Raw genomic sequence first — 16,202 nt, 5'->3', positions numbered from 1 at the left:
ACAATACACTCGTTTTCCCTGGACAATACAAAAATTTCCCGTTATAAATATTTTCAAGCGCATTATTTTCGCAAATTACAGAAATTAAGACCCGGCAGGGGATGTATACTGCTTGTGGACCGTGTGCTAATTGCTAGAAGCTAGCGGGAGGTACGGACCATGTATATATCTATGCGGACCGTAAAGTTATTAGAGGCTCGCCTCGTCAGAAAAGCCGGGGCGTACGGTCTCGGTTAGTTTGGCAAAAAGCTTTTAGCTCTAGCATCATAAATGTAGTATTTTGTGACAGAAGATGACAACATGCAAAATATAACGTGACTTCTTACCTTTGTGATGAAACAACGCGATCGCGAATCGAATCCAGTCTGTTTCAGATGTGTGAATGATTCATGAAAGTCCAATAAAATACATCCAATTACCATTTTTGTCCACAAATGCTTATAATCCGTGAAATATAGATACATAGTCTGTTGTTTACATCAGATTTCGCATGAAGGTCTTATTGCCTACAATCTGAGGACTGTTTGCGTCGTAACAAGATAACAGCAGATGATAACAGCACAGAGGGTCTCATTCAAGTGACTGCTCTATGCTCTCTAGCTACCTGGTGGGTGGAGACCTGCGAGTGGGGTGGTGGGCGGGAAAATTCAAACTGAATGTGACGAAACTTTTTGTTATGTCACAACGGAGCTGAGTTTTAACTCGCGCAATCTGAGACTCAAGGCAGAGGACATTCAGAAACCTGTATCTCACTCAAAACAGCATGGATGGATTTTTTTCCAAGTTTGTATGCGTGTGGGAGCATCAGAGACACAAATGAACACCCCAAAACCCAGAAAAAGTGAGTTTTTCATAATACGGGCACTTTAAGCAACCATCTGTGTTGAAGAGTTGCCTTTGACTCTGAATTAATATTGTTTTTTTACTTTGTGTGTGCCAAATCTATTTTTACCAGTAATTTTTAGGTATGGATGCTGTGATTTAGTTTTTAAGCTTAAAAAAATCTTAAACTGAATTTCTTTTCGTGACTCTCTAATAATAAACATATTTGAATAAAGCATCCATATTTGTCCATGCTGTCCGTGTTGATTAGAGTTTTAAAAAACTTGAAAAGTGTTAAATTAAGTTATAGAACAGATAAAAATGTGTGATTAAGTTGTGATTAATCACAAGTTTAACAAGACAATCATGCAATAAATCTAGATTAAATATTTTAATCGATTGACAGCCCTAATTCCAAATATTTCTAATTTTCCAATTTTCCTATTTAACAATGCAATTAAAGTAAGTAATCAGTTCCAGGAAGCAGGTGGATCCTACAAGGACTTGAGAGACTTATCACCTGGGCAAGGATGAGTTTTAAGCCCTCCAAGTCACGGTCCATGGTGTTGAAGAAGGGAAAAGTGATTGACAAGTTTCGTTTTTTCATCTCAGGAACTGTCATCCCAACCATCACAGAGCAACCTGTCAAGAGCTTGGGAAAGCTCTTTGACTCCAGCTTGAAAGACTCTGCGTCCATCCAGAAGTCTAACAAAGAACTGGAAGCTTGGCTCACTAAGGTTGACAAGTCTGGGCTGCCTGGTAGATTTAAAGCCTGGATCTACCAGCATTCCATCTCGCCCCGCGTCCTCTGTCCCCTGCTGGTCTATGCAGTCTCAATGACAACAGTTGAGTCCCAAGAAAGGAAGATCAGTGGCTTTCTTCGGAAGTGGCTGGGCCTCCCACGCAGTCTTACCAGCGCTCCACTGTCTGGAACAAGTAACACCTTGCAGCTACCCTTTAGTGGCCTTACAGAAGAATTCATGGTGGTACGCACCAGAGAAGCCCTACAGTACAGGGACTCCAGGGACAGCAGGCATCGAGGTGAGGACAGGAAGGAAATGGAAGGCTGGGAAAGCAGTGGAGCTGGCAGAGTCTCGCCTGAGACAGAAGGCACTAGTCGGCACTGTAGCGACAGGCAGAGCAGGCTTGGGCTACTTTCCTAAGCCTCTTATCAGTCAGGTCTGTGGCAAGGAAAGACACCAGCTACTCCAGGAAGAGGTCAGAGCAGGCGTGGAGAAAGAACGGGTAAGCAGGGCAGCGAGCTTTCGGCAGCAGGGAGCGTGGACAAGGTGGGAGATTGCAGTGCAGCACAGGATTACCTGGGCAAACATTCTGCAGGCAGATTTCCATCGGGTCCGTTTCCTGGTACAGGCTGTATATGATGCACTGCCAAGCCCAGCGAACCTTCGCGTTTGGGGGAAGAGTGAGACACCATCCTGCATGCTTTGCAATGGAAGAGGCTCCTTTGAACATCTCCTCAGCAGCTGCCCAAAGGCTCTGGCAGATGGGCCCTATCGTTGGCGACATGACCAGGTGCTTAAGGTTATTGCTGAGAGTTTAGCCTTAGCCATTCGCACCACCAAGAACCACCGTGTTCCAAAGAAGGCAGAGGCTTTGCCGGTCGGTCTTATTGCAAAGTCCTCACCCATTTGGGCATTACAGGGGCAGCCAAGAAGAGGGCCATTCAATCCGCAAGTGAAGCTGCAGAGAAGGCCACAAGGTGGCTTTGGATTAAGAGGGCTGATCCGTGGACTGCTACTGGGACGCAAGTCGGGGCCTGATCAACCCCGGCTGGGTCGACTGGGTGAGGGTGTATGATGTTGCGAGACTCGAAACATCCAATGATCCCAGGATACATCACTGAGGATGCGTCCCAGTGCATCCATGAGATGTTTCTTGCTTATCTTATAGTAAAGTAATTCTCTTGCAGATATTTAGTTTTTTTCACCAAAAATTTTACAACTTTTAAAACTGTAAAAGAATACAAATTAAAATGCTATTAATTAAAAATATATGTCCTAACATCGTTTATTTATTTAAATTTATTTGTATAGAGACAGATACAATAGACATAGACAAACTGGAGATACAGTCCTCAAATGCATATACCATAGTGCTTGTAGCTGAAGCTAAATTGCAGCACTTGTCCCTAGAAGGGCTTTTTTAACCATAATAATAATGACAATCAAGAGTAATGTAAAAAGGAAAAAAGAAAAAAAACAATTTAATTAAACATGATTACAAGTTTGTTGCTGAATTAGCCATGATCTGGTTGCTTTTTTTAAAATATTAAAACTGGCCACAGATTTTAAGCAATCAGGTAATGAATTCCAAAATTGTATGCCCTTCACTGAGAGGGCCATCTGAGCAAAGGAAGTTTTACAGAAAGCGATTTTACAATTTCCACTAGAAGCCGCTCTAGTGGCACTACCACACCCCTGTAATCTCTCAATCAGTGCACATAAAGGCTTAGGGGCAAGACCATTTAAACATTTGAAATAGACTACATAATGAAAAAAAAAAATTCAAAGCTTAAAATCTTATATTTGCTTAAAATCTGACAATGGTGGTATTTTATTTGCTTTCTATCCAAAATTTTCAAGGCTCTATTATAGAGTTGTTCAATCCGATTAAATCCCATAAAGATAAGGTAACCAGGTTAATTTACTTCATTAATAATATGCTCACATCATTCTTAATCTCATGCCTAATACATTAAAAACAGTTAATTTAATAATTTTTGTCTCATCACATGGACAATAACACATTACATATGACAAATATTTGCATCTCTTTATACTTTTGTTAGACATTTAAACTTTCAATCATAAAAAATGTCTTAAAGTTTAGTAAAATTTAACACCTAAGGTGAATTAAAAGTTTATTAAGTATAAATAATAAATAAATTCAATAAATGTAAATGTTTATATTGTGTTGAAGTCATTGGTTGTTTATATATTAAATATGTGATGATGTATTTTATTAAAAATAACCTGTTATAATATATTCATAGAATATTTCAATTAACAATTATTCCAGTAATGAAACATTTTTATTATCATAGAGATTTTTTTATTGATTTAATCCTCCTTATTATATGGAAATGTGTTTTTAGATTTTCCCCTACATCTAATAATTTAAAGCTGCTTTGAAACAAATGTGAAAAGCGCCACACAAATAAAATTGAATTGAATTGAACAGATTCCCAGATTCTTTATGTTTTCATGTTTTCTTTGTAGGTTTTAACGGCGGCTTGTATTCACAGTGTGACACTGCCATCGTCTGGAGATGTTTACTCCTGAACGTAGTAATGTCTTCTTGTCATAAACCTCGTTTTATTAAAAACCAGAACAGATATTTTTCTGTTATTCCATACATTTCACATTGTGTTTTTTTCACGTGCTCTGCAGTTTTTGGTAGCTGACAAATTTCACAAAGACCAGTTTGATCTCAGATATGACATGTGCTATACTATTTCATTGACTGTGTCATATTCTGGTCATATTTTCTTTCATGTTCCTTCAACCTCTTTTCCTTACTCAGTGTCTTCATTTTAATTATAAATCCCACTGATATTGCCATTCTTTAATATTGCTTTTCTATATAATGTCCTATCGTCATGATTTTAAAAGTTTGGCTTATTATCTCTCCAGTACAGTAGGAGGCGCTCTGCAGCTCTTTAGTCCGCCGATAAACCCACTAAAGAAAGAAAGAAAGAGCTCACGTGTGATGTGTTTGTGTATCAGTGTTTTCTCTCATCTTTAGTGTTTTATTCAGTGTAAACAGAGTCTTGTCTCGGTGTATTTTAGTAGTGATGGCGAAGTGAAGCGTTCTTGAAGCAGTGAAGCTTTCAACCCAATTGTATCGGAAAAAGGTTCATTACTCGAAGCTTTTCAAATCAGAGCTCAATGAGGACCTCTGCTGGTGAAAGTGCTGTTTCACAACATGTTCCACAACCAAACAACGTGTTAATTATAAAAGCAAAACTTAATGGATTGACAAATTAAGGATAGATTCATAAATAAATGTAACAATATATTAAATACATGAGCAAAGCATGTTCCATTTCATGCGAATGGTACTCCAAACAAAAATAACAAATTAAGGATAGACCTTGTCTCAAAAGTAAAAGTGTGAACCAATTAAAAAATATATCATGGTATTAAGTGGTGCAGAAAAGGCTTTTTACTACTATACATATATCTCATAAACTCGTAATCGATTCCGTGTAATGCAATACTCCAATACAACCCATGAGGGCGCGCCGTGCATCGCACAATTTTAAACCTTTGAATCAGATAACGAAGCAGTCATGTGGGTGTGTGTGAAACGAAGCTTCGGACGTCATTGGTCACGTGATTTTGCCAGAACGAATCAAGCTTCGATACAAAGCTTCAATGAAAATCGGTTCGTTTTTTTGATACACGCTTCGGAGCTTCGGTGTCACTGGTAACATCACTATATTTTAGTATTAATATGTTGAAGATGAGAGATGAGATGTGCTGTAAATCAGTAGGAACTGATCTGTCCATGCTGGATATTGATGATTTCATCACAGAAATCTCTCAGCTGAAGAAAGAGGTGGCGTTACTGGAGGCAAAGCTGAGGTCAAGAGGAGATGAAGGAGTGAAGAGAGAGGTTTGTACATCTTAAACATCCTTTACATGAATCACTCTGTCTGTTTGACAACATTAAATCATTTATAATCTTACACTGAGTTCGGTTGTGTTGTGTTGTCAGGATGTGGATGTGGATTGTTGTGAATCTTTAGTGTATGTGACTGATGGATGTCTGGATTCAGTGTGGATGAGCAGAGATCAGAGCCGCACACCACAGCCACTGCTGGACTCTAAACTCTCTGAAGAGAAATCCAGACACACACAGGACTCAGAGCTCGGTCTCACTTTACTCTGCTATACTGAGTCAAAGCCCACAGACGCTCAGGACACTGTGTGTGACAGTAATCAGGGCTTACAGGATGAGGAATCTACTGATCAAACCTCCACAGAGTCTCTGGATTCTGTCTGTAACGCTGGAGAACAGCAGCAGATCCTGCAGACCACACTGAAGATGTGTTCAGTCAAACTGATCGACTGCAGGAACCTGATGATGAAGATGAGAAGAGAACCCACAGAAGAGGAAGATCACAATTATAAAGAGGAAGACAATCATGCAGATGATTTAAATCCATCAGGTATGTTTCCTTAACTATTGTTGCATTTATACCATTTTTGTCATTTGTTTTATTAAAGGAGGGTTTTCAGTCAAAAAGAAAAAATGCAAAAAAATGGAAGGACTAAAATCAGAAAGGAAATTTAGATATCTTTAATACTTATAGGGGCAGTTTTCAGGACAGAGTTTAAATTAATCTAATGTGTCTTTGCTGCATCAACACAGATGCAGCAAAGACACAATGAAAATATGATTAAAGACTGTGGTGTTTATTTTCATAAATCAACATTCATCTAATTTATACATTAACAAAAAAAATTTGTTCAGGGTTCCCACAGGTCCTTGAACATTTGTAAATCTAGGGCAAAAATTCAAGGCCCTGGGAAGTTTTTGAGAATATACAAACACAGGTCATTGAAAGTGCTTGAATTCCATTCTATGCACAAAGTTTTCTGAAAAAAAAAATCCATATTATTCCCTGTGTAGTGTAGGATAATATCATAAAATTTCTATCCTTTTAAGCACACATGCTGAACTGTTCGCTTTAAATGCTTATATCTTCTTTATGCGAATGATGATTCATACCAAAATGCTTTTTTGCATAGTTGTGTTTGACACAAGAAAATGTCTCGGGTTACGTATGTAACTGTTGTTCCATGAGAAGGGAACGAGATGCTGTGTCTTCCTTGCCATACTTCATGCGTCCCTATAACGCCCTCTTTGGCAATATTTCAGATAGTGATATACTTCTTGGCTCCCGCGTCACCTTGTCTTTGTCATTAAGCCTCACCATTGGTTGAATTTGATATACACATTCAGACGCACTTACCCCTGGAAGCATCCCCAATGTGTCCCCCCAGTTATGCAGCGCGAGTTCCCTCGAAAGGGAACTGTAACAATGTATCTTAAAAGGTAACACGATGTAACCTTGCTCTCACTTGAAATGTGTCCCCACATTTAGTCCTTGAATTTGAGGGTATTGGACCTGTAAAGTCCTTGAATTTCCCTGTTTGTTCTCTTAAAAGCTGAGATGGAATTATTTTGTGAAGACGGAGACAAAATATGTTGCCCACAATACATGACAGTAAGATAATAGCAATGCAACACATTAGATTGTGCAATCTCCGACACGTCACAAAAACTTAAAAAAAAAACTCACACCAGAGGGACATTTTTGACATTTTAAACCATCACCTAAAAAGGTTAAAAACACAAAATCTTGGTATATCCCATGTACAAACCGAGGGGCAACCTTACGATCTCTCTGATGAAGCCAATACAGAAGTGATTTAAACTGCAATTCATCGACTGGCTGCTTGAGACTGGCTACAAAAGGGAGTTAATTCCCATAGACCTCCATGTTAAAATGCCCAACTTTACAATAGAAAATAATGTTTACACCATGGTACAAAAAGTGGTAGTTTTTCTTCTAAGCTAAGACTCCTACATACACGTTTAAAGGTAAATTGTGACCAGTCACGGAAAGTAGGGACACAAGTCGGATCTGGGCATTTTGAGTTATTCACAGATTCTGAAAGTGCAGTTTCTAAGCTTTCCAACGATGTGTAACACATGGAAATCTGATAAGATTTGGAGAAGTTGTGGCCATTTGAATATAGGAACTCAGAAATACTCAAACCGAGAAAATCGAGACGAAAGGGACTCTTCTTTTCAGCCGGGGGAGACAATAGGGCTCATTTACATCTCATTTAGCTAAGCCATGCCCCCTGTAAAACCCTTTTTGAGATGTTCTAGCATCATATGTAGTATTTTATGACCAAATGACAACCCGCAAAAATAAACATGACTCTTTTACCTTTGTGGGGATCACAAGTCGAATCCAGTCTGTTTCAGATTATCCAATGACCATATTTGTCCACAAATGCGTATAATCCGTGAAATATAGATTGTTTACATCAGATTTCGCATGAATGTCTGGTAATACAATATAATATATAATCTGAAGACTATTTAAATCGTAACATGTAAGGGTATATGAGCTTACACTCCGTTAAACACATGAACCCGCCTTCAAAGTTTGTATTTAAAATAGGGAAGTAGTATAATAGATCATCCAAACAGCGCCGTCGAAAACGTGACATCCTTTAGAGAGGTTACCAATGGCTCGCTCGTTCCTCCATCAGCCAATGACTTCATGGAAAATATTGATAGACAAAACATGTAGCCAATTATATGAAGAATACAACGATATCTGTGTAACTTCTGTGTGTTTGGACTCATGCTGCGCTGCAAGAACTGACATACAGATGACGTCAAAGTACCGCGAGAGCGAGTCGAAATTAAACTACTCCGTAAGATTTCTTGAAAAGCTCTCGCGGTACTTTGACGTCTTGACTGCGGCGCCGCATAAAGTCAGTGACGCGGCTGACGTACGATGCGGCTGACTGTTATTTGTTCCGCCCCAGCTTCTTTTATTTTTCTTTTGTTTTGTGCGCCCGAGCTTTACAGTCTGGGGAGACGCAGGCTATAAGTTTGAAAAAAAAAAAAAAACTTGGCAAACATATCTGAGGAACAGGGCAGCGCGTCACTACAGTCACGTGACTTCACGCTCGAGCCGGAAGAGAAGACAATGCTGAATAAAGTCGTAATTCTGCTATTTTTGGACCAAACTGTATTTTCGATGCATCAACACAATCTTACTGACCCACTGATGTTACATGGACTACTTTGATGATGTTTTTATTAACTTTCTGGACATGGAAACCATACATAGATTTTCAATGAAGGGGAAAGCTCTCGGACTAAATCTAACGATAAAACATCTTAAACTGTGTTCCGAAGATGAACGGAGGTCTTCCGAGTTTAGAACGACATAAGGGTGAGTCATTACTTACATTATTTTCATTTTTGGGCAAACTATCCTTATTTAGTAGTCACGCTGTTCCCTTTGGGGGCGGAGGCGAAAACAAAAGCTTATACAGTATGTAAATATACACACAGACAATGACGCCCCCCGCTGCACGCTAGAATCTCCGGAAAAACAAGCCTATTTTAACCGCAAAATGTACGCTTTTAAATATACAAAAACTGCTATCTCAAACATGGAGAGGCTTCTTCGTGATCTCAACTAACAGATTCTGCAATAAAACGAAAATCACAAATTTCGAAAAAAAAACTTTGTTTCTCATTTTCTCGAAACTTGTGCTGCCGACTTGAGTCCCTGGTTTCCGTGACGGGTCACAATTAGGAGCTTTCTGAAAGGATTCTAAGATGTTTTAAGAATACAGGCCCTGATTCACAACTTACAGAGTTTTTAGTGTTAAGTGAATGTGTCAGTCAGTGTTTAAGTTGGGTAAGATTGTCGCTTAGTGCAGGGGTTTTCAAACCTGTCCTGGAGGACCACTAGTAGTGCACAATTTGCATGTCTCTCTCATTAGACACACCTGGTTTAAATCTTCAGCTAATTAGTAGAGTCTGCAAGACCTGAAATGGGTGTGTAAGGTAACTGAATGAGGTGTGTCACAAAAGGGAAACATGCAAAATGTGCAGTACAAGTGATCCTCCAGGACAGGTTTAAAAAAAACCTGGCTTAGTGGATAATAGCGGAAATATGGATTTGAGGTAGAAACTGCTAATGGAGGAGTTTTCTTTTAATTTACAACATAACTCAACAATATTAATTGACATTTATCTAGATATTGCCATTAATTGTGCAATTGTAGAATTTTTTTAAATATAATTAAAGACTGTGTTGTTTATTTTCATAAATCGGTACGTATAGCAACAGTGGCACAGTGATACTTATGTAATGCGGTCTTAACTGTGGGGTTACCGGGGTATTTTATCACAGCTTAGAATGCGTTTCAACCAATCAGAATAAAGGACCAGAACTGCCTGTTTTATAATATGTGTTTTTCTCTCTGACCATTGAGTGGCGCTGTGCCATTGCAATTCATATATACACTCACCTAAAGGATTATTAGGAACACCATACTAATACTGTGTTTGACCCCCTTGCGCCTTCAGAACTGCCTTAATTCTATGTGGCATTGATTCAAGGCGCTGAAAGCATTCCTTAGAACTGTTGGCCCATATTGATAGAATAGCATCTTGCAGTTGATGGAGATTTGTGGGATGCACATCCAGGGCACGAAGATCCCGTTCCACCACATCCCAAAGATGCTCTATTGGGTTAAGATCTCGTGACTGTGGGGGCGATTTTAGTACAGTGAACTCATTGTCATGTTCAAAAAACCAGTTTGAAATGATTCGAGCTTTGTGACATGGTGCATTATCAGCTGGACGTAGCCATCAGAGGATGGGTACATGGTGGTCATAAAGGGATAGACATGGTCAGAACAATGCTCAGGTAGGCAGTGGCATTTAAAGGTGCTCTAAGCGAATTGAAGCGTTTTAGACCATAAAACATTTTTTGTTACATACCGGAAACATCTCCTCACTATCTGCTTGCTGCCTGTCCGCTGATCAAACTGTAAAAAAAGCGATCTCTGTAGACAGCCCAGGCTTCACAAACGGCAATATCAACAAATGGCCAAACCTAGCAGCACAAAACGAAACAAAGTATTCCAGCCAATAAACGACAAGAAGGATTTGGGGGTGGGGGTTGGGCGCGTTCATGAAAGCACGGAAGGGAGGGGGAGGGGGAGGAGTTAGCTACGCTCTGTCTGTTTGAAAACAGTTCAAACATCAACAGGAAGTGACGTCGCACATTATTCGCTTAGAGCGCCTTTAAACGATGCCCAATTGGCACTAGGGGGCCTAAAGTGTGCCAAGAAAACATACCCCACATCATTACACCACCAGCCTGCACAGTGGTAACAAGGCATGATGGATCCATGTTCTCATTCTGTTTACAAATTCTGACTCTACCATCTGAATGTCTTAACAGAAATCGAGACTCATCAGACCAGGCAACACTTTTCCAGTCTTCAACTGTCAAATTTTGGTGAGCTCATGCAAATTGTAACCTCTTTTTCCTATTTGTAGTGGAGATGATTGGTACCCGGTGGGGTCTTCTGCTGTTGTAGCCCATCCGCCTCAAGGTTGTGCGTGTTGTGGCTTCACAAATGCTTTGCTGCATACCTCGGTTGTAACGAGTGGTTATTTCAGTCAAAGTTGCTCTTCTATCAGTTTGAATCAGTCGGCCCATTCTCCTCTGACCTCTAGCATCAACAAGGCATTTTAGCCCACAGGACTGTCGCATACTGGATGTTTTTCTCTTTTCACACCATTCTTTGTAAACCCTAAAAAATGGTTGTGCGTGAAAATGCCAGTAACTTGAGCAGATTGTGAAATACTCCGATTGGCCCGTCTGGCACCAACAACCATGCCACACTCAAAATTGCTTTAATCACCTTTCTGTCCCATTCTGACATTCAGTTTGGAGTTCAGGAGATTGTCTTGACCAGGACCACACCCCTAAATGCATTGAAGCAACTGCCATGTGATTGGTTGATTAGATAATTGCATTAATGGATCATGTGGACTATGAGAACGGAATGAAGGAGTGTAATACCAGAGCTTAATCAGAATAAACAAACATCCATACAAATTGTATAAGTGTTAAAAGTAATAATCAATCCGATTCGTATTATAATATAAATGAGATCTTTATCTTTGGAGTCAGATAAATCTACCTAAATTATGTAACACCAAAACAACATCTGCAAGCACCGGAAAAAAACAAATGCGCTACAATCCTTCACCATGCCACTGGTTTCCTCCATTTGGGCCAACGAATGGATGGGTGACATAATGTTCCCCTTCACAAGCCATTCAATGCTACAAAGATTGTGAAAGTCTTAGTACAAATAAAAATGGTTCATCTGCAAAATACAAACTACCCTTCTACAAAATAGTGTCTGTGTCCCGTTTCACAGGTTTCGCCCTTTAGAGGTCGCATTCTAAGGTTGCATACATCATTGAGGCCGTCTCATTTCAGAAATGTAAGTAGGGGACTCTGAAGGCGACCTTCGAATGCGCTCTTTTTTTTCAAAGGAATTCGGAGGATACATGAGGTGTATCCTTTGCTGCTGCAGATAGCCCACAATTCTTTACATTGATATTAACAACCGTTTATTTGAAAAAAAAGTAAGTTATAATAATAATCGCCTTAAAGGAACAGTATGTAGGATTGTGGCCAAAACTGGTATTGCAATCACAAAACGTGTGGCTAAAACTGGTACTGCAATCACACAGCTGGTGGCCAATATACCAAACGACAACATAAACATCAGTTGAGGGCTGCAACTCCACTTTTTAAATGACAATATCCTGGCCAGACCGCTATTGTGAGTGATATAAGTATTTGAAATGAAAATTATTTCTTAATGTCTAGTGACATTTTAGGGCCATTTAATGATTAATTGATATAAATTTCTTACATACTGTTCCTTTAAATCTCAGATAAAAACTGATAAATTTGGTTCTTCTTAATATCCTCCTCCTTTTCCTCTGAAACAGATATCTGTTGTGCATTTGCCTCAACTCCTCAAGCATTAGCCCAAATAAAACAAGCAAACACAATTTCGTGTGAAATTTCTTTTCAAATTTATATAAAAAAATTATTTACTCATTTACAGCTCAACAATACTGCTGTGAACGTCTTGGCGTAGCAACATGATACTTCCTGTTTCCTTTCCTGCCCGTGTGTCCTCTGAAGGACGTCTCGTTTAATTCTGATTAAGGACTCTCTGTAGACCACATTCTTCAGAAGATGAGTCCTCGTGAGGATCCAACCTTCGAAATTTAATGAAATGAGACACAGCTAGTGAATTACTCACTGCATTGCATTTAATATTTTGTCTTTGATCACTACTTATGTTTGTCTTTATTCTTTTAATAAGATATTAACAAGTTTATAAAAAAATTGATGTGGTCTTTTCCAACATTATTTTTTTCTAATGTGCAATGACCCAGCGATAATAACAGCACTGAGAGCTGTCTTCTGTCTCTGTGTGAATATAGAAAAAGATACAGATTCTCAATTCATGCTGCTTTGTGTTAATAAAAATAATGAGAATTTAATTGTATCATGTTTCTTTCAGATGTGAAAAGTGAGTCATGTTGTTATGGAGAAACGTCCTCCACATCAGAAGATCGACTGACAGCACAAACTCTTTCCTGCATCACCTGTGGAAAGACATTCAGCTCACAGAGACATTTAGAGAGACATGAGAGAAAACACACAGAACAGAAACTCAGCTTTACTACCTTACAAGAGAAGAAACTTCATCATTCAAAAGAGCACGGAGAGAAGAAGAAGAAGAAGAAGAAGTTTCACTGTGAGCAGTGTGGGAAGATTTTTGTCTTCTTATCTCAGCTGAAAGTTCACATGAGGACACACAGTGGTGAAAAGTCTTTCTACTGCACTGAATGTGGAAATTACTTCAGCACCAAACAAAGTCTTGATGGTCATCAGAGAATTCACACAGGAGAAAAACCATACGAGTGTCCTCACTGTGAGATGAGATTCAGACATAAAAGCAATTTGAGGAGACACGTGCGTTCACACACAAATGAGAGACCGTATCAGTGCAGTAAATGTGACAAAGCCTTTAGGGATTCACCTTCATTAAAATCACACCAGAATATTCACTCTGAACTTTATAAATGTTCATTCTGTGATAAACGTTTCTATCGTAAATTTAATCTTATATGCCACGAGAGCATTCACACTGAAAAACCTTACAAATGCTTTCAGTGTGATAAGACGTTTACTCAGTCAAGGAACTTACAAATCCATGAGAGAGTTCACACTGGAGAGAAACCTTACGCCTGCTCTGAATGTGGAAAGAGATTCACTTATCTATCTAGTGTCACAGTTCATGAGAGAATTCATACAGGTGAAAGACCTTTCAAATGCTCTCAATGTGAGAAGACGTTTATTCAGTCAAGTAAATTAAAAGTCCATGAGAGAATTCACACCGGAGAGAAACCTTATCACTGTAGTCTCTGTGGGAGGAGTTTTGGGCGGCGTGATAATTTCGTAAAGCACCAGAATACTCATACAGGTGAAAAACCTTTCAAATGCTCTCAGTGTGATAAGACGTTTCATCAGTCAAGTAACTTAAAAGCCCATGAGAGAGTTCATACAGGAGAGAAACCTTACATCTGCTCGATCTGTGGAGAGAGATTCACTCATCATGGAAGTCTTCAGTATCATCAGAAGAAACACAAGAACAAACTACACTGAAATCATCTTGGTGCCTTAAAGTTTTGCAATTTATCTGGACATAGATCATAAATATAAATTAGAAGGATCACTTGCTGAAGAGAAAATGTAGGTGACAAGCAGGGTTGTATAAGGTTTTGCAGTATACTATATTATATATTTCCTACTATGTATATGATTTGCAAAGACGAGAGTATTCAACGGCAATAAACATCTCATGTTGCTATAAATATCCTCACATAACTTAACATAACAGCATAATGCAATGAATAAACAGACAAGGAAGCAGGTTTGACATGCAAATTGTATTATTATAATCGGAAAAACAGCAATATTACTAAAATAAACACTGAGGTATTCTAAATGTGCCAAACACGCTGTTATCGCACTAACAAGTCTAAATAGCTCAATAACAGTGAAAAAAACATTATTATCTCTCAAAACTTTATATAATAAAAATTATATTCAAAGAAATATGAGCATGTTCATCTCTGGCCTTGCTCTGTTATGTAATAGCGCTGATTGACAGGTGCGCTTCCCCGTCTTTCAAACAGATATAATTTTGTATAGTTACTCCTTTAGAAAATGTACTGAAAATGTAATATAGTGAAAAGATTTTTGGCAGATTAATTACGTTTTATATTACGCTATAATTTTACTTAAAATACCATGGTTATTTTGGTGAGACCATAGTAAATTTATGGTTACTGTTGTTTTACTACAAATAAAAACGTAAAAGACTATGTTAATATAATTAAACAACGTACAAACATACTTTATGTATATGCATTTATGGTAAAACTGCTGCATTTTCATGTCAATTCATGCTCATTTCAAAGACTAAACATGCGCTATCACTTTAAATCAGCGTGTACAGCTTGCTTGAAGTACAGAAAAAATTGACTCTGCTGCACCACATCTGCAACGGATCGGACAGACCACAAACATATTCTTTCTTTCTTTCTTTCTTTCTTTATAAAGCACTTTCACACAACGGTTAAGTTAGGACAAAGTGCTGTACATTATTAAAAGAAAACAGCATTAGTAAAACACAGCCACAATAAAAAAATAACAAGTAGTAAAATAACAAGACATAAGACAGTTACATAAGACAACATTAAAAATCTTACACCATTAAATGTTTTTTGAGTCTGCATTTGAAAACTGGTAAGGAGGGTGCAGCTCTAATAGACAAAGGGAGCTTATTCCACAAAGTAGGGCCAGAGATCGCAAATGCTCGATCGCCTCTGCGACTGAATCTGGTTCTCTGGACTGAAAGGAGACCGAGGTCAGCAGACCTCAGATGTTTGTTTGGCCTATGAACACTAATTAACTCAGAAATGTACGATGGTGCTTGGTTGTGAAGGGCAAACAAAAATAAGGATTTTATAACTAATTCGTGAAATAATTGGTAACCAATTTAAAGAGATTAAGATTGGAGAAATGTGATCAAACTTACGTCTACCTGACAACACTCTTGCTGTGTGATCAAATTTACGTCTACCTGACAACACTCTATGCTGTGTGAAAGCTGTAACTGTAAACATGGGCACATAAAAAATGAAACGACGACATCAGCTTTGATTCTGGTGTTCCTGGAGGCTGGAGAGTATTCCTTGCCTTTTTTTGTTGTTATCTACAGAAACGTCCTTGGTTGTTGATTCACCCCACATGGAAAAAACCTATATAAACATATATGTTTCAATATAGGTTTTGATATAGGTTTTTAATATATGTGACATATATAAAATTGGCCATTTTCCTAAATTATATGTACATATATGCACCTAGATGTTAACCTATATATTAGTAAAATTATTAAAATCTGTAGCTGCTAATAAATAAAACAAATAAATGTCCAACCAATGACAGTGTACACCTGCAGGAGCCAGGATTCAAACCTCCAACCTTCCGATCACAAAACAACACGCATTCCCACTGTTGGGATTCGAACACCCAAACTTCTTATCTAAGACAACCCACTCTACCATCTGCGCCACTGTTGTTGTTTAAGAACTTGACATAACTTTTTATCTCCTGTAATTGCCATACA

The 16,202-nt window shown here is 38.5% G+C and overlaps 2 protein-coding genes across 3 annotated transcripts in view; both read left to right on the top strand.

Moving 5' to 3' along the window:
- LOC135784994 (uncharacterized) overlaps window positions 1-16,202 on the top strand; it is a 242,196-nt gene that overhangs the window by 23,005 nt on the left and 202,989 nt on the right. The window lies entirely within an intron of this gene.
- Window positions 5,129-16,165, top strand: LOC135785082 (uncharacterized). Of its 2 annotated transcripts, XM_065294580.2 has the most exons (4): window positions 5,129-5,460; window positions 5,563-6,016; window positions 10,865-10,921; window positions 13,023-16,165. In XM_065294580.2, exons 1-4 carry the CDS (start codon window positions 5,299-5,301, stop codon window positions 14,168-14,170), a joined length of 1,821 nt encoding a protein of 606 aa, XP_065150652.1. In that variant the 5' UTR covers window positions 5,129-5,298; the 3' UTR covers window positions 14,171-16,165. The 2 variants fall into 2 exon arrangements, with proteins under 2 accessions (XP_065150652.1, XP_065150653.1); XM_065294581.2 differs by lacking the exon at window positions 10,865-10,921.

The sequence above is a fragment of the Paramisgurnus dabryanus genome, chromosome 19, assembly GCF_030506205.2.
Source record: "Paramisgurnus dabryanus chromosome 19, PD_genome_1.1, whole genome shotgun sequence".
Classification (NCBI taxonomy): domain Eukaryota; kingdom Metazoa; phylum Chordata; class Actinopteri; order Cypriniformes; family Cobitidae; genus Paramisgurnus; species Paramisgurnus dabryanus.
This window is presented reverse-complemented; position numbering and strand designations above follow the sequence as displayed.

Coding starts and splice junctions, on each gene's coding strand:
- LOC135785082 (XM_065294580.2), top strand. CDS start 5,299: ATGTTGAAGATGAGAGATGAGATGTGCTGTAAATCAGTAGGAACTGAT. Junction 5,461..5,562: donor ATGAAGGAGTGAAGAGAGAG/GTTTGTACATCT, acceptor TTGTGTTGTCAG/GATGTGGATGTGGATTGTTG. Junction 10,922..13,022: donor TCTTCAACTGTCAAATTTTG/GTGAGCTCATGC, acceptor TGTTTCTTTCAG/ATGTGAAAAGTGAGTCATGT.